The 26,868-nt window shown below is 44.5% G+C and overlaps 1 protein-coding gene across 1 annotated transcript in view; it reads right to left on the minus strand.

Annotated features, from left to right (window-relative positions):
* The window catches only part of LOC126292291 (potassium voltage-gated channel protein eag), a 1,528,023-nt gene that overhangs the window by 860,370 nt on the left and 640,785 nt on the right, over positions 1-26,868 (minus strand). Inside the window, exon 4 of the mRNA XM_049986211.1 lies at positions 15,990-16,090. Within this exon, the coding sequence (XP_049842168.1) occupies positions 15,990-16,090 (101 nt within the window). The remainder of the gene's footprint in view (positions 1-15,989; positions 16,091-26,868) is intronic.

Raw genomic sequence — 26,868 nt, forward strand, 5'->3', positions numbered from 1 at the left:
TGGATATACACTGTACTAGTGCCGACATTGTGCATGCTCTGTTGCCTGTGTCTATATGCCTGTGGTTCTGTCAGTGTGATCATGTGATGTATCTGACCCCAGGAATGTGTCAATAAAGTTTCCCCTTCCTGGGACAATGAATTCACGGTGTTCTTATTCCAATTTTCAGGAGTGTATCAACAGTTGCTACCGTGGATAAGCAACGCAGAGCCAGTATTGAATCAGCTGCGAGCGATCTGGCAGTCGCATTCACAAAACACGACTTCGGATTTCGCAGTTATGCTGCGTCAATGAATGTGGCAGGGGCGTCTGGTCTATCCTCCAGTTGGCGTATTTCTACATCCACATCTGCAGGCCGAAGAGCTCTGCGCAATACAATTATAGGCTCACTTCTTTCTTATCGCCGCAATTCTCTCTCATTGTGAAGCACAAGTTTGAATCTTGTCTAAAAGGTGGCTACAATCTTTCTTTGTAACAGCGCAGAAGCATCGCGCCTTCCAACGTCATCCTCGGACTGGGCGGAAAAGAGGTCTGACGTCGTAAGCTCATGTTAACTGCAAGGTGTGTCAGTGATGTCACGTCGCCAACGCTCACCACAATTTTTCCCAAAGCCACCGCAGAGGTGTCACGCTATGGAAAGGTAGTCGCACGCTCTCTTGTCCACATTTCTCCCCTTGTTTTGACGCCTCCGCGTTGGTGGTCCACCGTTGAAATCGTGTGGTTTTGGTATGGGTGACCGAGGGAAACATTTCAGACATATAGTCGCTCAATATTGAGACGAAAAGGCCTCAGGAGATAGAGTATATGGCGTCAATGAAACGACCTTTGTGCTTGGGGCGCTGTTTACCACATATTTCTGGGTCGAAAACGACAGTTCGGAGTGCGCTGAGCAACAGACACCTCCCCCCCCCCACCCCTCCCCCCCACCCCGGAGTTCGGTGGCACGTTGGTGCCACCCAACCGCCTTTGTTTTTGGTGAGCACTTTAAAAATGTAGCAGAACAAAAATGACATGAAATAATCGTGTGGAATGGTCGTCCAAGAAGACCCTTCTTGGGGAGTTCAGACACCAGATGCAAGTCTTATTTCAGGTGATGGCACACTGGTGATGATGAAATGATGATGAGGATAATGCAACAGCCTGTCCACGAGCGGAGAAAATCTACCAGGCGAGGAATAGAACCTGGACCCGCTGCATGGTAGCCAAACACGGCACCACTCAGCTAAGCAGACGGACTACCTATACAACGACAAGCTGTGGCAAGAGTTGTATGCCACCTGCAGACAGGCTGTGGTACACACTTTCTACTGCTTGTAGGCATACGGAATTGGATGAGTATGAAGAGGTTGCCTGCTTGCAGGTGTCTATGAGGGCCAGAAACACAACTGAATGTGATCGTTCGCCTTTGTGGTTGCACGGCTTTGGAGTGCAGTGCTATTGCAGATTTTGCTCTGGTGTACAGCATACTAATACTAGAAACCGTTCACAACCATTCCACGAAATCTGAACGCTGTCGGAAGCAGCAAAGGATGCTTATCACTGCTGCTTCACACCCTCCTGTGCTGTGATTTTGGAGCGGTGGAACACTGACACAGGCGCGAATAAAACTGTGTTGAGTCCCTCTAAGACATCCCAGTTGGGCAGTACCTGAACAGTGACGCCATGACACGGCTGGTTCTGTGCGTTTCCTCCTTGTCTGTAGCACTTTCCTCTTGAAATTCGCGCTTCGCGCTCTGCTATTTCCTCACCATAGTATAACCCCAGCGACCCCCTTAAAGTGATTTAAGACAGAACATCATAATATAAAGTAGGGAAGAGTTATCTTGGCAAATACGACATCTTTGCCGATAAGCTAACACCAAGAAGTTTTGATAACAAAATAACATTATACATTACTGAGAGTTTTTGTTATGAAAAGTGGAGGAACAAACCTCGGATGTTATTAATGGACAAATATTCAAGTGATAATTGCAATTAGTATCTTGAAAGCTAAGTCCAAGGTGATGTTAGTCAGAGATAACTTTTATGTGCAAGAGAGTTGTAAGCGCAACGAAGAAATTCAATGCGCCTACAATACTCTTTCACAAAAGAAGTCGCTTGCTGGCACTCGTCTTGTAAAGACGTGCGAGAACAATTCTTGACTTAGTTATTGAGAGTACGGGACGCTACGAGATTGTTTTGAGTTCAGAAGTGTTTCTTGCGTGACGTGATTCACGAACGTCGCAAACTGATTTTCCTAGCAGAGACGGGAACTGATAGACGCGTTTAACCGTGCATAACGGGTTAATTGAACGAAACTAGTGAATATTGGACTTGAGATTAAAACCATGTACTCCATTGAACAACGCGTTTTTCTGGTGCTAGAGTACCATAGGTTAGAAGAGAGTCCTACGGCAACAAGACGAAGTTTTCAAGCATGATTTAATGTTCCATAAGGACCCGATGCGAAAACCATTCGTACGCTCTTCGCAAAATTTCAACGAACAGGCAGCGTAACTGATGATCTAGTGGGGCATGTTGGCCGCAAACAAACCGCAGTTACGTCTGAAAATATCACCACAGTTTCTGGAATTATTCAGAGAAATCCAATGTCATCCGTGTTTAGAATTACATCTGAGACTGGTTTGAAGCGTTCCAGCACATGTTTCCATTCAAAATTCGAACGCACCAGGCCATACCCCTACGAGCTGTGCAAAAAAGGGTTGCCTTTGCTAATCAGATGCTCACAATGACTGATAGTGAAGGATTTGATGTTGGCTGCATCTGGTTTACAGATGAAGCACACTTCCACCTGAATGGATCCGTGAATAAGCAGAACTGGCGATTTTGGGATTCCGAAAAGCCATATTGCTGTGAAGCGAAACCCCTGTATTCTCCTGAAGTTACTGTGTGGGCTGCAGTATGCAGCAGAGGCATTATTGGCCTTTTTTTCATTCGAGAAACGGTCACTGGTGCACGTTACGTTGCAATTTTGGAACAATTTGTCGCCACCCAGCAAGCGTTACAGGATCGACCAGGTACTGAATGGTTTATGCAAGATGGAGCCCAACCACATCGGACCGAACAAGTGTTTCGCTTTTTGAGGAATACTTCGGGAATCGAGTCATTGCTTTGAAATATCCCACATTGAATGGTGCAGGCATGGATTGGCCTCCATATTCGCCGGATTTGACTCCCTGTGACTTTTTTTGTGGGGCACAGTGAAAGACACGGTCTACCAGAAGCATCCCGCCACGCTGGACGAGCTCGAATCGGCGATCTCTGTGGCATGTGAATACATTTCGGTTGAGACACTACGAAATGTGATGGCGAATTTCATTCTTCGTTTGCGCCACCTCTGTAGTGCCAATGGTGAACATTTTGAAAACATTGTGATGTGGTTGTTGAAAAGATCGTTTTCATACGATTATTTCACTTATGTATGCTGATATGAGCTGTACAGCGTACAGCGCCATCTGTTAGAAGCTTTTGTAACTATTATTTCAAACTGCTGTATAAACTTCTTACAGCTTTCACAATACACATACCGTTTACTGCATTCCTCTATCGATATTTGTTTTCAAGATATTTAATTTTGAAATCAGGGAGTCCTTTTCTGGACACCCTGTATTTAGTGGCCAAGGAACAATAAAGTGTTCGCTCCATGTGAAATATCAAATGGTTCAAATGGCTCTGAGCACTCTGGGACTTAACTTCTAATGTCATCAGCCCCCTAGAACTTAGAACTAATTAAACCTAACTAACCTAAGGATACCACACACATCCATGCTCGAGGCAGGATTCGAACCTGCGACCGTAGCGGTCGCCCGGTTCCATACTGTAGCGCCTAGAACCGCTCAGCCACTCCAGCCAGCTGTGAAATATCAAACGTGGACTACATTATTAAGTGATTTAATCAATTATAGTTAGCCAACGACGATTCAGCAGGGTCAATTTAATCCGAATATCAAAATACCTACTTCATTAATCGAAAAGAGAACTTTTGAACATCTTTTTTAACATTACGGCGTAGGTTCAGTCAGACGTGGTCAAAGAGTATCTGTGGATCTCGCTTCATACAGGTTCAACAACTCCGTAGCAACGAGCCAACAGCGTACGAGAAGACTGATAATTATCATGTTTCACCACAATTGGTGGTGTGTACGATGCGGATGAGATAAGATTTAACAACTACTGCATGTCCGGGCAATGAATCATTCAATCTTAAATCAGAAGAAGCATCCATCGTACGAGTTCGCATTTCTGTGTTCCGTTCACCAACGGGGACCTACGTCATCGCGCATCGTGTCTCAACTCCACTGCGAGAGCTGTGGCAGTAGCAGCTCTACGGCGTCGACTACATCAGCACGCGGTTGGAGTGCGGGTACGACACACATTAGCCAGAGGGCGTTGCTGTGGCCGACTGCCTGCCGTGTTTGCGAGAGAGTTTCGGCCTGCTGGAGGAACTCAAACTGCCGACGTCTAGGAGCGTACAGGAGGCCACACCGGTTTGTTGATGGTTTGGCGTGACTCGTGCCAGATGTGATGCATCGTTAAGGCCGTGATAGCAGCCAATGTTACTGTGTTAATCGCAGGTGGATCCGAGGGGATGAGGCCTGGTTGACCATTGAAACTCCTATCCTATGGATGTCATCAGACTTAAACTAAGACGTTTTGAGCATTATTTGCGTCATTTTCAAGCAACTGGTGTTCCCGGCATCTGCAGTAATTAGGCGAAGATTGTTTCGTCGGTGTGTAAATGATTGAACAAGGAGCAGTTTATTGAATGCTCGCCTTATGCTCGTGTTCTGTGGGTGCTGCTCGCGAGTGTGAACTTGACTCTCACCTTGGCCTGTTGATTTTGAGCGCGTCATCAAATTAGCTGGATTGTTTCTTTTCCAACTTTCAGCATTGCAGCGCGTCAGCAATCGTAATTATCTAAATAAATTATGAATAATCCGCCTCGATTGCGAAAATTCCCGGTGTTTACCCAGGTTTCAACGTGGATAACCACGCCTTCTTCAGAACAAAATAAAAAACAGCTTGCCTAAATGGGCATAGTCAATTTAGAAATTGACTATGCCCATTTAGGCAAGCTGTTGCGTTGGTGGCTCACTGTGTCCTTAGAGAAGGGTTGAAGTATCTAGTGTCGCAGTGGTTCAGGAACGCCGTCCAGAGACTGATCCCTCTGCATTGCTGAAATACTAAGTGAAGTCATGTAGGAATCCGGGGAGGAAAGACGAAGCTCTTTCCGCGAGGCACTGTCATTTGGCACCGATTGAAGAACGACTCTCTGCAGTCAATGGACATTTTGCGTAAGGACCAGAAAGCTAAGATGCGTCAAATTACGGCTAATATGTAAGCTTTTAGACAGTCCTCGCTGTATTTACGAGTGGAAAAGGAAACGACTTATAAAACTCTCCATCGCAGCCCCCCACCCTCTTAGATTTAGTGGTAAGATGGCCCAGCGGACAGTCCCTCAACACTGGACATAAATCAAGCATGGGAAGAGGGAGAAAGAGTACTGAAGTATGAAAAAAAGCAAAAAATAAGCAGTGAACGGTACACGTTAAGACGTGCAATATTGAGCGAAGTGGAAGAGTCACGGCCTTGTGGTTAAGTGGTCATGGTTTTAGACTACTAACCGGACGACATGGATTAAAAAGTCGGTCGTACTTTTTATTTTTACTTTTCACAGAATTATGAACTCTCCGTCTCGTCATTGAAATATATTTCTGTTGTCTTGGAAATTGTCATACGTACATTGGTTATAGAATATGGGTCATTTGGTAAGAATACATTACCATCGCACGTGAGAGCAGGCGCGATTTCACACAGACAACTCACAGAAATGAAAACAACAAATAAACTGATGTGAACTATGTTACAACACAGGAATTCAGGGGTGAAAACTTCCAAAACGGAATGCAACTTCAAAAACATTAGAGACACATATTTTGACAGACCACAAGAAGCTCTCACATACTGTGAAAGTGTTACATCCATTTTTTCAGCTTATGTGACAAACTACATACATAAAGAAAAGTTTTACATCACCCCGGTTCCCAGGATTCCCTAAGATAGACTTTCACTGTGGATATTGTATCACAGACTCAGTCCGCTTCACTGTTCAGAGATGTCACTAAACCCGCCCAAAGATGTAAACAGCCCTGTATGAGTAGCCCCTATTAGACGGTGGGGGTCCGGCAGCCGATCAGTTTCAGTCATTCCACCAGGAAGGAGGTACACGGCTCGTGTAGTCTGTAGTTCAGCCATGCCTAGACGGTCAATACCGCGGTTCCATCGCGTTCTCATTGTTACTTTGGGCCAGGAAGGGCTCGCAACAAGGGAAGTGTCCAGGCGTCTCGGAGTGCACCAAAGCGATGTTGTTCGGGCATGGAGGAGATACAGAGTGACTCGAACTGTAGATGACGTGCCTCGCTGAGGCCGACTAAGGGCTACTACTCCAGTGGATGACCGCTACCTACGCAATGTTTCTCGGAGGAACCCTGACAGCAACGCCACTATGTTCAATAATGATTTGCGAGAAGCCACACAACGCCGTGTTACGACTCAAACTGTGCGCAATTGGCTGCGTGATGCACAACTTGACTCCCGACGTCCATGGCGAGGTCCATCTTTGCAACCACGACACCAAGCAGTGCGGTACCCAACAACATGCCGAATGGACCGCTCAGGATTGGCATCACGTTTTCACCGATGAGTGTTGCATATGCCTCCAACCAGACAATCGTCGGAGACGTGTTTGGAGACAACCCGGTCACGCCTTAGACACACTGTCCACCGAGTGCAGCAAGGTGGAGGTTCCCTGCTGTTTTGGGGTGGCGTTACGTGGGGCCGACGTACGCCACTGGTGGTCATGGAAGGCGCCGTAACGGCTGTACGATACGTGAATGCCATCCTCCGACAGATGGTGCAACCATATCGGCAGCATAATGGCGAGGCATTCGTCTTCATGGACGATAATTCACGTTCTTGTGAATGGCTTCTTTCAGGATAACATCGCTCGACTAGAGTGGCCAGCATGTTCTCCAGATATGAACGACATCGAACATGCCTGGGATAGTCTGAAAAGTGGTATTTATAGACGACGTGACCCACCAACCACTCTGAGGGATCTACGCCGAATCACCTTTGAGGAGTGGGACAATCTGGACCGACAGTACCTTGATGAACTTGTGGATAGTATGACACGACGAATACAGGCATGCATCAATGCAAAAGGACGTGCTACTGGCTGTTAGAGGTACCGGTGTGTACAGCCATCTGGACCACCACCTCTGAGGGTCTCGCTGTACGGTGGTACAACATGCAATGTGTGGTTTTCATGAGCAGTTAAAAGGGCGGGAATGATGTTTACGTTTATTCCAATTTTCAGTACAGGTTCCGGAACTCTCGTAACCGAGGTGATGCAAAAATTTTCCATCTGTGTATTATGTTTTCACCATTTCCGTGGGAGTGATCCCCTTTACGTTCCTACGAGCACTTAACCCTCTATTGCACAAGTACAGTAAAACTAAGAATTTTCCAGTAACAACTTTGGAATTATACTTCATAGTGCCCATGAATGAAAAATAGATGATAAGAATCTTTCTAGTATATATATTTTGGAAAATATCACTCTGTATGTTCAAATATGCACTGCGCAAATACGGATGTAATGAGTACGTACATATTAGTTCGTATAAGGTACTACATTTTTGGAGAACAGAGTTCAAAATTTATGATACATCAACAAATTAAGACTTTAAAGGAAATTTTATTTAAAAAACGAAAATAAAAAACATTATAAAAGTTGGATATACATCAGTTAGCAAAATATCACTACTATGCAGTTACATATTTCCAGAATTTATACATTGTGAAAATGGTAGAAACAATTTCTACCTGTTACAAAACACAAATAGGTGTTACATTTGGTACACATTACCTTTGTTAATTTTTGACATTTGTAATATTTACATCTGGCAGATTTTTCACAGTAGTTAGGCCAGTGATTGATTGTGTCCTTCCTGATGTCAGCATTTGCTGTATTTGGCTGCCTTCTCTTTTTGGTGCCACTGCGTAGTGAGCTATCCAGCGATTGTCTCTTGGATGGTTTTCCTGACCAGCATAAGGATTCAGCAATATCAAGCTTGAAATCAAACAAAGCCATCTGGGTTTTCTCTTCAATACTATTTTCATGACAGGCTCTCTTGTAAAGTAGCCAAGCAACAACACAACTCATGTCCAGTAAATGGAAGAACAGTCTCACGTAATATTTCTTTGACCTGATTTTCGTTCTGTACAGAGCTAATAAGGAGTCAATAATGTCAACACCTCCCATAAACTTGTTGTATTCCTTCACAATCTTTGGGCATTGTATTTGGAAATGTTTCTCTGTTTTTTTTTTTTTTTGTCATATCTTGCAACCTGGCTTTCTGGATATGTATCCGAAAAGATGCCCAGAAGGGTGACAGACCTGTTGTCTTGCACTTTCACAAGAATCAGGCCATATCCAGGAACCGATGTAGTGGATTCAACAAATGAGCCTCTTGCTGTTTTTTCATTTCAGCATCAGATGGTATCTTATTGCTTCTCGCTCTATTCAAATGTACTGTTCTCAGACTGTGAATTTTACCAGCTCAACTTGAAGCTCTGGGTAGGAGGCATATCTTAACTCACTCACCATGCATATCAGTTAGGTGAGCGCATAAGAGATTCTTGTCATATAACACAACTACTGTGACTAATGCCTTCTATGAGGCACAAGACGCGTTTTTTGGTGGAAGATTCGGTTGACTTGTCACCTTGTCATCTTGTCATCAAACGTTTGCGGTTCCCATTCAAAAGCCACTTCCTTTCGGCTGCTAACATAGCAAAAAAAAAAAAAAAAAAAAAAAAAAAAAAAAAAAAAAAAAAAAAAAAAAAAAAAAAGGATTCGAACCTGCGACGGTAGCAGTCGCACGGTTCCGGACTGCGCGCCTAGAACCACGAAACCACCGCGGCCGACGCTAACAGAGCAGTGGTATAGAGTCAGCTTTCATTTTAGGTACTTCCTTGCTCCTCACTGTTGCAGACGGACATTACATTACGTCACAGACACAAATTTGAAAAGAGAGAACAGCGAAAAAGGTAAATAAATAAAAAATTGGGGTGTGGAGCTTCGAACACGGGTCGTCTGCCTTACAGTCGAAAACCGTAAGCACTAAACCACGACGCCATCAGTCATGCACAAATTTATACGTCGCACTTCTTCTGACTGGACCGTCCACTATTTCTGTTTTGCTTTTCTTCCACAGTTCAGTTCAGCTTCTTCCTGTTTTTATCGTTGATCTGTGTTCCGTTTTCGACGGGCTGTCAGCTGGGCCCCCATACCACTAAAACGGAGGGGTTTTTGATGGTGAGTTTCCCTTGTAACATCGCGATCTTTTTAGCTTTTTCAATTGTTAACTTCTGAGCAAGCGAGAGACCTCCACGTGAGCTGTTACCTTTATCGCCTTCGAATGCATCTTCATGTTCCTTGATCACCACCGGTGCTGCCTGAGCAACTAATTGGTCCTTTCCAATAAGGATAAGTCACGAAGAAGGCTATTTAAAGATAATCCCAACAGCGATTACGAAATTAACAACAATATGAAATACTATACAAACGGTATTGTTCAGAGCCTACCTGGAAACGTGATCAGAATATGTCAACTGAATGTTAAGGGACTGTCCAGAAATGAAGGGGAAATATTATTTTGAGAGAGAGAATAAGGGCGGACGTCTTAGCGCTGGTAGAGACTCAGCCGGCCGCGGTGGTCTCGCGGTTTTAGGCGCGCAGTCCGGAACCGTGCGACTGCTATGGTCGCAGGTTCGAATCCTGCCTCGGGCATGGATGTGTGTGATGTCCTTAGGTTACTTAGGTTTAAGTAGTTCTAAGTTCTGGGGGAGTGATGACCACAGCAGTTGAGTCCCATAGTGCTCACAGCCTTTTTTTTTTTTGTAAGAGACTCATATTGAAGATGACAACGCTCTGGAGGCGAGGGCGCATCCCAGCCCATAAATTAGTCCCGAATTAACCACCCTCAATATGGATTTGCCAGCTTTGTCCGCAACAACTTAAAGGAAGTCTTAGTTATTCTCGAGGAGAAATCAGACAAAGAAAACGCGATGGCAGCGCTGATTAAAAAAAAAAAAAAAAAAAAAAATCGAGGTCATCAGTCCCCTAAAACGTAGTCCTTAAACCTAACTAACCTAAGGACAGCACACACATCAATGCTCGAGGCAGGATTCGAACCTGCGACCGTAGCGGTATCGCGGTTCCGACTGAAGCGCCTAGAACCGCTCGGCCACACCGGCCGGCGCTGTGATTCAGATCGGAAATATAAAAATAGGAAATATCTACAAACCACCGAATAGCACTTGGCGCAAACAATTCCCAGTGCTAGAACATCCTGTAATATGTGAAGGCGATTTTAACAGCCATAGTTATGAGTGGGGCTATGCCGAAGAGGATGAAAATTGTAGAGGTCTGGCAGAATGGATGGAAGTAAACAACTTAAAGTTCCACTATGATGCAAAGGGAAAAGGCACATTCAGGTGATGTGCTACAGAGAGCACACCTGACCTCCGCCTGTCAACTATGGACACTTCGGAGAGTAGCAGCGGAACTATCATCAGGAAGGTCCTGCATCACTTTTCCAGAAGCCAACATCGCCCCATTCTCATCTCCTACGGGCTACACATTCCCCCAGTGCGATCTGACCCTGTATTTAAAGTACATTAAGGAGAAGAGGAAAGCAGATGTTATGTGCTTAATGACGGATTACCTCAGGGCTCTGTTCTTGCTCCAGTGTTATTCAACCTCTGCACAGCTGACCGGACGAAAATTTCAATATGCAGATGACGTGACCATTTCATATCAGAGTGGATACCTTTCTAAATGTGAAGAACACCTAATGAACAGCCTTACTATATGAATATTTTGAGACATGGCGACTGAGACCAAATGTTTCTAAAACCTAGGTAAGCCTGTTCCACCTGTGTAATCGCCTTTCAGCAAATATCAGTCCACAGTTCGGTCCTCTTGGTACAGTCAGATACAACGGAAGCCCAAAATACCTGGGAGTCACTCTGAACAGAACTTTGATATACAAGAAACACCTCTTCAACTTGGCCAGGAAGACACAAACACGAGTGAACCTTGTGAGAAAGCTGGTAGGTAGTACATGGGGAGCAACCACATCAATACTCCGAGGAGCATCCTATGCACTGGCATACTCTGCAGCAGAATACTGTGCACCAGTTTGGCTCTGAAGCGCCCACGTAGTGAAAGTAGACGCCGAACTGAACTCAGTTAAGAGAGTAATTGGTGGTACAGTCCGGTCTACACTTACTTGCTGGCTACCAGTGCTTTCAAACATCTGTCCGCCAGACCTCCGTCGAAAGGCTGCTCTTTACAGCCTCAGTCAGCAAGTTTCTGAAAACAACTCGACCCCTCTTCATGACGATTTGCTATCACTGCCCAGGAAACGCCTCCAATCTAGAAGACCAGCTTATGAAATGGGAGTCCAAATGCTATCCACAGGATTCGACCTGGGCGCAGAGTGGAAACGTGAGTGGCAAGCTACAAGAACCCGAAACCGCGAACTTGTAGACAACCCAAAAGTTCCAGTTCCAGGCTTCCACCAACCAAGGGAGTTGTGGGTGCAGTAAAACAGATATCTTACAGAAGAGGGTAGGTGCAAATACAACATGCACAAGTGGGGATTTTCAAGTGGCAGTGAGTGTGACTGTGGTCACACACAAACAATGAGCCACATTGTGAATGACTGTCCAATCAGACGCTTCCCTGGTAGCATCGAGAAGCTCCATCAAGCATCCCACGAGGCACTCCGCTGGATAGAGCCCAGTGTAGTCTGAGCCGTTTTAAAACTTGTGTACTGTATATAATTTCACATGTTCATTTATATATATATATATATATATATAAATTTTTTGCTAAACGTGTATTCAGAATCTCTGGTGGGAAAAGTGAAGTTACTAGCTCCAGTGTCTCCTTTAATGCCTTTGGATCCTGACGCTGCACTGGTTCTTTGTTTATAGCTCTACCAGTTAAACCGTACGCATAAATATTGCTTCGTCCTTTTGCAATGGTTTGTGAGTTTTCCGAGTCAGTTGTCACAGTGGGTGTGGATTGCAGTCGTTGCAGTTCTCAGCTTGCTTTCGCTGTGATAGTTTCGATGTTCGCGTCTTGTTGAGTTTCTCTTGCCGTTTATGTGGGCTTTTAACTTTGTCGTTCCAGGGACCGTTGGTGACAGGGACATTTTCTGAAAGGTACAGTGGGATCGCCTAGGCAGAATACACATTTTGCTTTCTCGTCGGTCCGCAGCATGTGTAGTCACGTGTGGCGGTAGTCCCCACACTTCCTGCACTCTGCCGGCATGAGACAGTAATGTCTGAATCATCCGAGCCTCTGACAGTTCCTGCACTGTGGTAGAACTGTTCCTGATTCATAATTTTCTACCCACACTATGACAGAATAAGTGATCCGCAATGTAAAAAGTTACACGCTGATCTCTCCATTTGCAAAACATTCTGCATTAGTTCCCCATTCGGCGAAGCGGGATGAGCCTAACAGACAGAATACTACCAGACGGAACGTGGAATACGAGAAGTTTGCTGTACTTCATTTTTTGCTCACTAAAGGGCCACGATATTTCCTAGGATTGGAAAATCATGTACTCTGAACCCAATAAATTCATGAGATTTCGTTTTATTTCCTTAACGTCCACAATGTGGAGTTAAATTCTCACGATATCAGCTTACATCACACTGTCGTTTTTTTTTCTCTTTGGGCAAAAGCAGTTGCTTTGTTTGTGACATACTGGTTTCTTTTAACTTTTACTTTAGAGTTCTGTTTTATGTTTGTAATCTTGGCTCTCTTTTCGCCACAAAGCACTGGACGCAGAAGATTCACGTCGAAAATAACCGAAGTCTAGTCAAATATACTGCTGTTTTTACGAAAGCGATCGAGAAATACATTAGTATGCGTATACCACTGCGGTCAGAGACGCTAGGTAGAATGAATGTTCCTCATGCCACGAAGAAAGGAACTTACATCTAAGTATGGTGGAGGTACACTAAGGCAAAAACACAGACTTAACACAAAGGAATTATACGAATGGAACAGAAACGAGTAAATCCGATGTGAAAGTACATACAAATAAATGATTACTATTTCAGAAAAAGTGGATGATTTATACAAGAGAGATTCACAAACCCTTCGTGAACTCACATTTCAATATGCACCTAAAGATGGGACATATGTGCTGCAACCAGGTTGAGCTTTCTTTTTTGGGAATAAAAGGTTTTGACAACTGTAGGGAATTTTATCACTGATGATGAATAACGGTTTGATGTCCCACCAAAGAGAAATGTGTGAGCAGGTCAATAACGCGTTGCTTCACCTCTGGCTCTTTTACCACCAGCTATACGGCTTGTGACTGATTGATACACTTGTTGAGTGTCGTCTTGAGGGATATTGTGCCAAATTCTGCCCAACTGGAGCGTTAGCTCCTGAAAGTACCGTGGTGATTGAAAGGGCTACAAAACTGGGCATAGCATGTCGTCGACGTACCACTGTGCTGTAAGAGAACCTCGGAAGAGATCCTGCTATGAAAAGAAATGTCGCCACAGACCATCACTCCTGGTTGTGGAGCCATGTGGCGGTCGACAGGCAGCTTGGTACCCCACCACTGTTCAGGGCGCCTTCAGGTACGCCTTCGCTGACCATCAGGGCTCAGTTCGAAGCGGGACTCATCACTGAAAACAGTTCTTCTCCAGGCAATGAAATTTGAGGCCGAAGACGTGTCTCCAGACACCACGAACACAGACACAACGGTACGTTGGCGATATGCCTTTTCTGTCCGTCATGCAAGCAAGATAATGCCCGTCCGCACACAGAGAGTGTTTCTACTACTTGCTCAAATGGCTCTGAGCACTATGGGACTCAACTTCTGAGGTCATTAGTCCCCTGGAACTTAGAACTAGTTAAACCTAACTAACCTAAGGACATCACACACATCCATGCTGGAGGCAGGCTTCGAACCTGCGACCGTAGCGGTCGCGCTGTTCCAGACTGTAGCGCCTAGAACAGCTCGGCTCGCTGGATTTCTCCCTATCTCACGGCATTTGGAGCATTATGGGCAGGATTTTGGATTTTGACGACCTAATGCGCCAGCTGGGCAGAATTTGGCGCGGTATCTCTCAGGAGAACATCCAGCAACTGTATCAGTGAGAAGCAAATTAATTGCTTGCGTAGCGGCCAGAGGTGGACCAACGCGTTATTGACTTGCCCAATTTGAGGAGCTCTTTCTATTTAATAAGTAATGCGACTTTACTGAAATTGTAATATTTGTTTATCTGTGCATGTACATTGCATCTATCGATTTCCGTACTATTCGGATTATGCCTTCGTGGTATGTCTTTTATTGTCATACAAGGAGGCGGCACGATCGTGGGGTGGGGGATTTGTCCGAAATTTTGTGTGGTGAAAGAGGACCCCTAATAACCCACGTGGTTAAAGTATTAGGACTCACTACCCGGAAAATCCCGGGAAAAATCGATCCAAAGTTTGTTAGGTGCCTTATGAGTATAAAATGTTAGTCCATTGCCGAGCCGCCGTGTGGCCTAGATGTTTAGGGCTCCGACTCTTACGCCAGAGGTCTGGAGTTCTATTCCTCCTCTGGCACGTTCTTTCCTCTGTTTCATTTTCTTTTGTTATTCCACCAATTATTCAGAAAGTTTCCCAAACCTACATTATCTTTAACAAATTAGTTACATTATTGAATAAAAATAATTTTCTTTTTGTCCAACAACACAATTTATGGCGGTGGGTTTTCCATTTTTCATTGTAAAATATATAAGGAGAATCATTGGGTTTTTAATCAGAATAACAAATTCGATTGGGAAACATTCAATTTTTATACATATCAGAATTATGAACAAGAACCGTAGTGGTAATCATCGTAAAAACAAACAAAGCAATAATTTTTGCTACATCTTGCGCAACATATAAAAGCGGATTTTTTTACAATCACAGGCCTTTTGCAATAAATCTGTGCAAAAATATGCCCCATGTTTTGAATTTCTGATAATTTTTAGGCAAACCAGGCATACTGAATCATGTCTCGGAATATTGGTGACGATAACTGATGATGAATTATGGAATGCATTTTTATACAGTCTTCCCGGGAATTAATTTCACGATTCTCCTGTAACAATGCGCTGCAATTTTGCAAGCAACAGAAGAAAAAAAAAGTGCCGGAGGAGGAACCGAACCCGAGACCTCTGGCGTAAGTGTCCGACCGCTAACCATATAGGCCAGATGGCGGCTCGGCAGTGAACTAACATTTTATACTAATAAGGCACCTAAGAAACTTTCGATCGATTTTTATCGGGATTTTCCGAGTAGTGCGTCCTAATATTTTGACCACGTGAGGTGTTAGGGGTCCTACATCACCACACAAAATGTCGGACAAATCCCGGACCCCACGGTCCTTGTTAGAATGTTTTTTGAAGTACAAAGAGGATCCTCTGGTAATTCCGACTTATCTCAAGTTGTTAGCCCAGGCACATTCAGTGATTTACAGGAACAAAATCACGTTCAGCGTTTCCCATTTCGAGTCTTCTATTACTGGTGCAGAGAAACATTTAACCGGCGTTCTTCCTGCGCTCCTTGTATAACTAAAAGGGGGAGAAACGCTAACACGCGGTCGCTTTCTATGTAGCCTCCACATTGCAAATCAGAGTCGAACTGTAGATGTAGACTGAAACACACAGTCTGCTGCCTGTGGTCCAGGTTCGAGCCCCTGCTGGTTCCACACTTAGGTTCGCTGAAGAATTTTTTAATTTACGGGACAGTGAGTACACACAGGGAATTATCTAAGCTTAGTAAACTAGAAACAAGCACACCTGGGTGCCTGCTGCAGCTACAGTTAGGTGTGAAGGCAGTGGTGGCTCACCTCGGCGCGGTTGTAGCCCGAGATCTTGCAGAAGGACTCGTTGCAGTAGACGATGGGGAAGTCCACTATCTGCGCGTTGGCCAGCAGGAAGCTGCTGTCCGCTGCAACACACAACAGAAGTCCCAGTCAGCAGGGCGCAGTAGCGCAGCTGGAGCCAGTCCAACTAAGCGCAGCCGGTCCAAGGCCCCGGGATCCAACGTCGCGGCTACCACATCACGAGATACGTAAGATTACCTTTCGGGAAAAGGCACAATGACCAGCTAGTTCACTATATTTTTAACGCCTGGGATCCAAATGACCATGTTAGGTACCTCAGTCAGTTTTCACCATAAAACTTCAGCTTGTAAGGAAAAAAATATTTATTTTTGCACCACTCCTATACTATGTGTTTGAATGACCATTCATCTTACACTAATGGAGCAAAAATTACGCTCTTTGATGATGAGGCAAATGTTAGATCAGTCCCTATAGAGGTGTAGCAGCAATAAGAACAATAAATCAAATAGTTTTTTTCTGGTAAGGTACGAGACTTGGAACTGTAATAGTGGCAACTATTTATTTACAGCTCCTACAAAATAAATACGCTTCTCAAAGTTTTACTAACCTTCAACGTAGTCACCAGCAATCGAGTTGGGCTTAATTCAGGGGAGTGCAGTAGGTGGTACAGCACTTAGCAGCCCCATAAGTCAAACAAATCAGTAACAGCTTTGCTGTTCATTTTAGGAACACAACCTACGATCAGATTAGAGACATAAGTGAGGACACTTTCTGCAGGACCTGATCATCATTTTGCAGGACAATGCTCAAGCACACGCAGTGCAAGCTCTTACTGATTTGCTTGACTGATGGGGCTCCTAAGTGCTACACCACCTACTGCCCTGACTTAAGCCCTCGTGAGTTCAGCTCGATTTCTGAACTGAAGGAAACACAACACGGCATTCGCTTCAGAACTGCTACAAATTCGTCAATAGACTGGGCCGCTCGAACTGTCAACACAACTGGCACTGCTAAGAGAATTCTACGACCTCCACATCGCTGGCAACGGGTTATACATAATGCTGGTGACTACTTTCAAGGTCAGTAAAACTTTGAAACAAGTATTTATTTTGTAAGAGCTGTAAATAAACAGTTGCTGCTATTGCAGTTCTAACCATAGTAATTTACTTCAAACATTGCACACTTTTACTAGTCAACTGGAACAACATAATGTAAGTAGTAAGATGTATGACTTATACAATTTCGACAAAATCTCAAGAGAAGTTTTACATATGAGTTCAGGATCTAGCTCGGCTGACTTTTTTAAATTTATAATTTTTATTATTTGAACACTGGTATTATTATTTCATAGACATTACATATGAAACGTAATATGATGAAAAGACACGTGTATTTACACGAAATTTTACTGAATTTCCAATTTTGTTGGGTTCTTTGAAAATTTTCATGTTCACAACAAATATTATAACTGTCGACAAGTAAACGACCAGACGCATTAAGTTCTCCTGTAAATGTATGCCTGTCGCTACTTCCAAGATCCTTTGTACCTTCATTCGGGAAAGGTACCGAGAACTGGTTTGCACCTGGACGCTTCGATCTGCGAATTTAGGTTTCAAGGACGATGTACTGGCTTGGAAAGCCCAAGTCAAACATCGATAAATAGAGGTATATAACTTTAGTCAATAATACAGTGAGTTACAATATGCAATAAAATGAGGGTAATGTACGACTAATCGTTGGATGTGCTTTCGACACAACAATAAGCAGGCTGGTATTTTCCAAAAAGACTCGGAAAATACGAACTAAAACACAATCTACTTCATGTAATGAATCCAATTTTCCCTCATGAGCAAGGAATCTAAAGAGGTTCTAAAGAAAAACGAAGTTTCCTGACACTTTGAAACGACTCTTTCTTCCGACGCTCTACATGCAAATCGTGCGTAAAGTAACATTTTTTGTAAATTTTGGCGCAGAAAAATGGCGATGTACAGGTGAATGTATTTTAGTAGCTTCTACACGAGGCCGGCCGGTATGGCCGAGCGGTTCTTGGCCCTTCAGTCTGGAACCGCGCGACTGTTACGGTCGCAGGTTCGAATCCTGCCTCGGTCATGGATGTGTGTGATGTCCTTAGGTTAGTTAGGTTTAAGTAGTTCTAAGTTCTAGGGGACTGATGACATCAGATGCTAAGTCCCATAGTGCTCAGAGCCATTTGAACCTTCTACACGACAATCACTTTCTCGTTCATTGTCAGTCAAATATGAAGAAGTCTGAATTTTTAACTTGCCTATAGATATATAAGTCAGATAATTACAGCCAGTATCCGTGACTTCGCTTTTCTGCAGAGGCCTTGAACATACTCTCAGTTGGAATACAATAAAATTTGAGACTGAGAAGCTTGTATCCACGAATCATCATGGCTTTAGAAAGCACCGCTCGTCCGAAAAGTACCTTGCCCTTTCCTCACATGACATACTGCCAACTACTGGTGAAGGAAAAGAGGCAAATTCCATGTTCCTTCACTGAAAGAAACTGGTACAGGTATGCCTATTCAAATATAGAGATATGGAAACAGGCAGAATATGGCGCTACGGTTGGCAACGGCTATATAAGACAGCAACTGTCTGGCGCAGTTGTTAGATCGGTTACTGCTGCCACAATGGCAAGATTTAAGTGAGTTTGAACGTGGTGTTATAGTTGGCACACTAGCGACGGGACACAGCATCTCCGAGGTAGCGATGAGGTGGGGATTTTCTCGTACGACCATTTCACGAGTGTACCGTGAATATCAGGAATCCGGTAAGACATGAAATGTCGGACGTCGCTGCGGCCGGAAAAAGATCCTGCAAGAACGGAACCAACGACGGCTGAAGAGAATCGTTGAACTGACAGAAGTATAACCCTTCCGCAAATTGCTCCCACTTTTAATGCTGGGCCACCAAGTGTCAGCCTGCGAACCATTGAACGAAACATCATCGATATGGGCTCTCTGAGAAAAACGCCCACTCGTGTACTCTTAATGAGCGCACGACAAAGCTTTATGCCCCTCCTGTGCCCGTCAACACCGATTTCGGACTGGTGATGACTGGAAACAGGTTGCCTGGTTGGATGAGTCTCGTTTCAAATTGTATCGAGTGGATGGACGTGTACGGGTATGGAGACAACGTCATGAATCCACGGACAATGCATGTCAGCAGGGGACTGTTCAGGCTGGTGGGAGGTGTGTAATGATATGGGGCGTGTGCAGTTGTAGTTAGGGCTACGTCTAGATACGACTAACAGGTGACACGTACGTAAGAATCCTGTCTGATCACCTGCATCCATTCATGTCGGTTGTGCATTCCGATGGACTTGTGGAATTCCTGCAGTAAAGTGCGACACCTCACACGTCCAGAACTGCTACAGACTGGGTCCAGAAACACACTTCTGAGTTTAAACACTTCTGCTGGCGATCAAACTTCCCATACATGAACTTTATTGAGCATATTTGGGATGCGTTGCAAGGTAGTGTTCAGAAGAGATATTCTGCCTCTCGTACTCTTACGGATTTACAGAGAGATCTGGCCGGCCGCCGTGGCGGAGCTGTTCTAGGCGCTTCAGTCCGAAACCGAGCTGCTGCTACTGTCGCAGGTTCGAATCCGGCCTGGGGCAAGGATGTGTGTGATGTCCTTTGGTAACTTAGGTTTAAGTAGTTCTAGGGGACTGATGACCTTAGATATTAAGTCCCATAGTGCTTGGAGCCACAGACAACCCTGGAGGATTCACGGTGTCAGTTCCCTCCAGCACTTCTTCAGACAATAGTCGAGTCCATGCCTCGTCGTGTTGGGGCACTTCGGCCGCACGCAATATTAAGCAGGTGTACCAGTCTCTTTGGCTCTCCATTGTGGATTTCCGAAAAGAATTTGACGCGACGGCCCACTGTAGGTACGAGCATATAGAATATGTTCGCAGAAATGTTTCTTGAAGACTTCTTAACTAACAGAACCTAGTATGTCGTCCTCGACGGTGACTGTTCATCAGAGACAATGGTATCGTCAGAAGTGCCGCAGGCAAGTGTGATGGGATAGCTGTTGTTCTGTACATACATGAATGATTTGGTGGACAGAGTGGGCAACAATATGCGGTTGTTTTCTGGTGATGCCGTGGTGTGCGGTGAGGTATCGAAGTTGAGTGACTGTAGGTAGATGAAGGTGATTTAGACAAAATTCCAGTCGGTGTAATGAACGGCAGCTTGCTGCAAATGTGGAAAAATGTAAATTAGTGCCGATGAGTAGGAAGAATAAACCCGTAATGCTCGCATAGAGTAATAGTGTCCTGCTTGAGACATGCAGGTCGTTTAAATATCTGGGCGCAACATTGCAAAGCGATATGAAATGGAACAAGCATGTGAGAACTGTGGTAGGAAAGGAGAATTGTTGACTTCGGTTTACTGGGAGAATTTTAGGGAAGACTTGTTCACCTGTATAGGACGCTGGTACGACCTATTCTTGGGTACTCCTCGAGTGTTTGGGATCTGTACCAGATCGGATTGAAGAAGATTTCGAAACAAATCAGTCGCGGGCTGCTGCATTTGTAACCGGTAGATTCGAACAGGACGTAAGTGTTGCGGAGATCCTTCGGGAACTCAAATAGGAATCCGTGGAGGCAACGTGACGTTCGTTTAGTCGAACACGGCTGAGCAACGTTACAGAACCGGCATTTGGATCTGACTGCCTAACGATTCTACTGCCGCCAACATACGCCGCACGTAACGACCACGAAGATAAGGTACGAGAAGTAAGGACTCATACGGAGGCGTATAGACAGTCGTTTTCCTCTCGGTCTGTTTGCGAGGGGAACAGGAAAGGAAATGACAGGTGGTGGTACAGGGTGCCCAGCTGCGAAGTATCTATGTGGATGCAGTGGTAGATATTTGATATAATAATAAAAATTAGTAACCAGCGAAAAGATATTGGACATTCAAAAAAGCCTCATACAAATACACATGTTTTTCCATCATATTACCTTCCAAATGTAATATGTAAGTAATAATATGACTGGCGAGGAAAAAAAGTAAATTAAGAAAAAGTGGGAATCGATTGAGCGATCAACCAATTACGGAGTTATGAGTGCCAACCACAAGACCACCGTCAACCTGTGCACCGTGTCGTCACACATCGATGATTAGGCGTGAAATTATCTTCCGAACTTCTCGAAGTAGCTATGTAGTACGGCCTACTACTTGCACATCATGTTATCCCGATGGATAACTAAACGTAAGGCCGTAATCTGAACGCCGTGGCCTCTACTTGCAAGTTCAAACATAGTTAATTCACTTCTGGAGAAGATGTGATGCATCATATTTCAGGAAAAAAAAGCAATGGAGCACGAGCGTAAAGCAAGTTGCAAAAGAAAATGCTTCTCAATGTGCAGTAACTACTGTGTTCCACAGGGCTCGGTATTGAGAATTACTTGTAATATTGCTTATAATGAATGACGATTCACCTTACACAGCTAAAGCAGAAATAACGCTTTTTGTTGATAATGTAAGCATCTTAATATACCGCAAAGAAGACCAACAAAATCAAATAAACATTTGAACAGAAGTATCTAAAACACATGGTCAGGTCTTCAGTAAAGTAAAGTAAAACAGGGGTGATGGAACGTAGCTGAATTAAATCAGGTGAGGTTGAGGTAGTTAGATTACGACACGAGACAATAAAACTAGTAGACAAATTTTGATATATAAACAGTGTGAAAAACACGGACGAGGAAAACTGGATATAGGCTGAAGTTGTTAAGACAAAATAGCCTCGCAGTAGGTGAGACGGTACGGATATGTCCAACGTGTGGATGCTAATACTGTTAAAGAGGTTAATGTATGATATAGAGCTCAGAGACAAAACTCCAAGAGGACGATCAGGACTCAGGTACAACGATTATGTTGAAATCTGAGATCGAGCGAAGAGGTGATGTCTGCGATAGCATTAAAGAGGGAAAGAATTCTGAGGACAGTAACTGGTGGCCAAGCCTGGCTCGCCAACCCACCGAATAATACGGGAAGACGTGGGTGATGGTGGTGGTGATGAACAGAAAGATCAATAGAAGAAATGTTGAAGAAAATGAAAACTGCCTAGCACTTAGATTTGCTTTTTAATAAAGACAGATTAAAAATAGATTTAATGAACAAAAACATGGCAAAAGTCATCAGGAGCTACTGATCCAGACAATATCATTATTCTATAACTTAGGTTGAAACACAGACGAGTCACTTCTTTACGAAGTATGACAAAACATGTTCAATTAGATAATACATAACAGAAAGCTTCTTTTGAGTAGGGACAGGTAAATACACTGGTGTTTCACATTAATAGCGAAAATAGGCACGGGGAAAAAAAAGAAACAAAGGCGTTTCGGTAAACGTAGGTAAATTTAATAAGCCGTATACAAGATAATACCGGATCTGCGGTCACGTTGCGTCACTCATTTCAATGTGAAATTTTGTTTTAGTTAGCAGTGTCTTAATTCAGGCAATGTGTTGAGCAGCTGAGCCTCAACAAAAGTAAAACAAGGGTGATGGAGCGTAGCTGAATTAAATCAGGTGCAGTTGAGGTAGTTCGATTATGACACGAGACAATAAAACTAGTAGACAAATTTTGATATTTACGCAATAAAATAATTACAGAGCTGAAACAGATCCATACCACTATTTGAAGACAAGTAGGTGTTTAATATCGTTACTAGAAATCTCGAGAAGTTTGTGACCGATTTACTTCAAATTTTTTCACACTACTCTATTAAAGGTAGGGACGGACATGGACCACATATTTTTTTAATAAAATTATTCTGGGTTTGAAGCCGCATCGTCAACTATAAAATTCCAATGCTTCTGCGACTGTTGCAAGATGCCTTCCTCAGGGTGTACTACTGACTGCTGAGTGAACACTTGTTTGGTTACTTATATACAATGGAGGAGTGCTGTCTCTGGATATGAAGGTGAGGTAGAAGCATATTGGTTCATTTTATTGGTCTTTGCGTTGAGTGTTTTCATTGGCAGAAATAGACGTTTTCCATTGCAGTTTCTCTTATGGCTTGCCACTGCTGGAAATCGGCGAATGGGTAACTGATCGGCGACTGCATCGTAGCGTTGTTTGCTAACTGCCTAGTATCGGCTAGGCCGCGTCAGCGGTCTGTGTTCAAAATGGTTCAAATGGCTCTGAGCAATATGGGACTTAACATCTGAGATCATCAGTTCCCTAGAACTTAGAACTACTTAAACCTAACTAACCTAACGACATCACACACATCCTTGCTCGAGGCAGGGTTGGAAGCTGCGACCGTAGCAGAAGCGCGGTTCCGGACTGAAGAGCCTAGAACCGCTTGGCCACAGCGGCCGCAGTGGCCTACCGCGCGCCTGTTGCTCCGCGACAGCTGTCCTTCAGCAGAGCTGTCACTGCTGGCAGCCAAGACGCTGGAAAACGGGTCGCTTGACTATTTGTATGGCGTTATTTACAATCCGTCTTGAATGCAAATTTTTTATTCATATGACCGGTTTCGGTTCATTCAGAACGATCTTCAGATATGATATTTCAGTTACTCCGTGGTGCGTGACGCAGCATGTGAAAGTTGCTGGAGTTGCACGGCGTAACTGATATATTAGATCTGAAGATGGTTCTGAATTAATCGAAACCGGTAATATGAATAAAAAAATTTGCATTCAAGACGGATTTTAAGTAACATTATAAAATCACTGATTGCTGTTATGTCTGTTTTTGCAAAATATTTCTATGGCCTGTCTAGTCTTCCTCCTCAGCCGTTTGGCTGCTTTGCCAGTATGCGGGCCTCTCGAAATGCGATCTTCATCCTGCACTGTTCCTGATGTTCTGCCACCGCTGATCTGTTGTATTCTCTCTTGTTCAGATAACCTTGTACTTGTTCAATGTTCAGATGTGTGTGGAATCTTATGAGGCTTAACTGCTAAGGTCATGAGTCCCTAAGCTAACACACTACTTAACCTAAATTATCCTAAGGACAAACACACACACCCATGCCCGAAGGAGGACTCGAACCTCCGCCGGGAACAGCCGCACAGTCCATGACTGCAGCGCCTTAAACCGCTTGGCTAATCCCATGCGGCTAACCTTGTACTTATTGGATGCCGAGTCTGACCTCCATAGTCCACACTCGCTTCCGATTTCATAAATTCCGGTAACACAAAACTTGTGAACTGTATTTTTCGTTGAGCCCAGAACGTCTTCCATTTTGTTGTTGCTACGAAAAATCGGCTTAATACATGCCAGACGGAGAATTTTACCCAGGCGTTCAGTACACCCTTGTACGCATGGTAGCAGGACGGTGTTCCGTGCTTCGTTTTTCATTTCCCTTTTGCCATCCTCCTTTGGTGCCATAGTTTTATGTATCATCCTTGTGTCGCAGCCGTTACCTCCAAAAATGCACCTGAGGCTCTGTAGTTCACATTTCAGTTTGTGTTCATCACTAATCCTGCACACTGTCTTAGTTAAAGTTTGTAGGGCCGATTGCTTTGGGGTAGGATGGTGGTGGGAGGATGCATGCAGGTACCTCTCCGTGTTGCTGGGCTTCCTATAAACTCTGTCCCAGCTTCCCCTCTGGCTTACGGTAAACATCCACGTCGAGAAACGGCAATACCGCGTTCTTTTCTATCTCCATGGTAAAGTGAATTTTGCTGTGCTGTTGACTGAGATGTTGGTGGAAGTTCTGAAGTTCATCTTTTCCGAGTAGGCAGATGACAAATGTGGTGTCACCGCCAGACACCACGCTTGCTAGGCGGTAGCCTTTAAATCGGCCGCGGTCCGTTAGTATACGTCGGACACGCGTGTCGCCACTACCAGTGATAGCAGACCGAGCGCCGCCACGCGGCAGGTCTAGAGAGACTTCCTAGCACTCGGCGCAGTTGTACAGTCGACTTTGCTAGCGATGGTTCACTGTCTACATACGCTCTCATTTGCAGAGACGACAGTTTAGCACAGCCTTCAGCTACGTCATTTGCTACGACCTAGCTAGGCGCGTTCACAGGAGCTCAGTCCGTCAGTTCACCTGATGATGGCGACATGTTTGATCGCCGAAATATTGTGTCCGTTGGACACTATAGACCGGCAGTACACCCGTGGATATTTTAATTATCAAATACGCCGGGAGAAAATCAAGAATCACATCATACACCTTTACGGGGAGGAGATGTATCGCAGCATGAAGAAATTTGAAAAGTTGCGCCACCGTAGATGTCGTTTGCTAAGTACTCTTGCCTTTCTAAAGAGATGTCGTTCCGAGAATGTTGTTCCAAATTTTGCTAAGGTTATGCATCACATTGATTCTGCAGCAGCTAAGTGAATCAAGAAACGAGCCAGCCTCGCATTGGTACGTGAGAGAGTGCAGTTCACCCGCCGGAGCCTTGAGTTTATCTCACACGAATTACTCCAATTACATTTGCAACTGGCTACTAAGTTCACTTCTTTTTCCTGGGATTGGATTGATGGTGTCACCTGGGTGTCAGCTGATTCCGCCCATAAGAAGGCTACGGGACGTCAAACAGCTAAGTTCTCACGTCTCCTTGACAAACCATCTCTGCAGGTTCGGTGCAAGACTGTCATCAATTTGAGTGGCATGGTGTTGAGTGATGATGCGGTCTCGGTTTTGCAGAAAGGTCTCAACTTCGCTCCCACCCCCAAGTTCACTCCGGTCGCAGAAATTGTTAGTGCTGTTGAACAGGTTGCAGCTCGACTTCCGCCAGAATCAGCCGAGGAAATACGTCGTGAAACTTGTCGTGCGTTAACAAAATCCAAGCTGATGGAGTCAAATATCAGCAGTAAAGACAGGGCGGCCATTCGTGATCTGAGGGAAAGCTCTGCAATTGTTGTCTTACCGGCTGACAAAGGCAATGCTACAGTTGTTGTCTCCCATAAGGACTACACTGATAAGATGCAGAGCCTGCTAAATGACGATTCCTACCGGAAGATCAGCGTTGACCCTACAAAGAAGGTGGAGAACAAGACGAGGGTTCTTCTCAAGGACGCAGATTTACCGGAGGGTGACGCTAAGAAATTGTTACCCCAAGGTCCGGTACCGCCTAGACTATATGGACTCCCGAAGGTTCACAAAGAGGGGGTACCATTACGCCCCATTGTCAGCAACATCAGGGCACCTACATATTTGTTGGCCAAATACCTGACGGGAATATTAAGTCCTTATGTGGGTAAATGCCCTCATCACATCCGTAATTCCGTGGATTTTGTTAAACGCCTTGATAGCTTCAGGTTGGATGAGTCAGATATCATGGTGAGTTTTGAAGTCGTTTCCTTGTTTACGAGGGTACCCCTGCGAGAGCCGCTAGAGTTGATTGGTCAGAGGTTTGACGAGAATACCACTGAACTTTTTAGGCATGTCTTGACTTCCACGTATTTTCTTTTTAATGGAGAATACTACGAACAAACGGAAGGAGTCGCCATGGGTAGGCCACTCTCACCGGTGGTAGCGAATTTGTACATGGAGAACTTCGAGGAGGAAGCCCTGTCGTCATACGAATGGAAACCAACTTGCTTTTTCCGTTACGTGGACGACACGTTCGTCATCTGGCCACATGGTATGGATAAACTCCTTGACTTCCTTACACATCTAAACTCCATACACCCCAACGTCAAATTCACTATGGAGACTGAAACGGAGGGTAAATTACCTTTCCTTGACGTCTTGGTCAGGAGAATGGCTGACGGCACCCTAGGTCATGGGGTGTATCGAAAGACAACACACACTGATCTGTATTTGCACGCAGACAGCTGCCACCACCCTTCACAGAGGAATGGGGTACTTAAAACTCTAGTACATAGGGCGCGCACTATCTCTGACACAGAGAGTCTACCCCAGGAATTGG

Source organism: Schistocerca gregaria, chromosome 9 (genome assembly GCF_023897955.1).
Source record: "Schistocerca gregaria isolate iqSchGreg1 chromosome 9, iqSchGreg1.2, whole genome shotgun sequence".
NCBI lineage: Eukaryota > Metazoa > Arthropoda > Insecta > Orthoptera > Acrididae > Schistocerca > Schistocerca gregaria.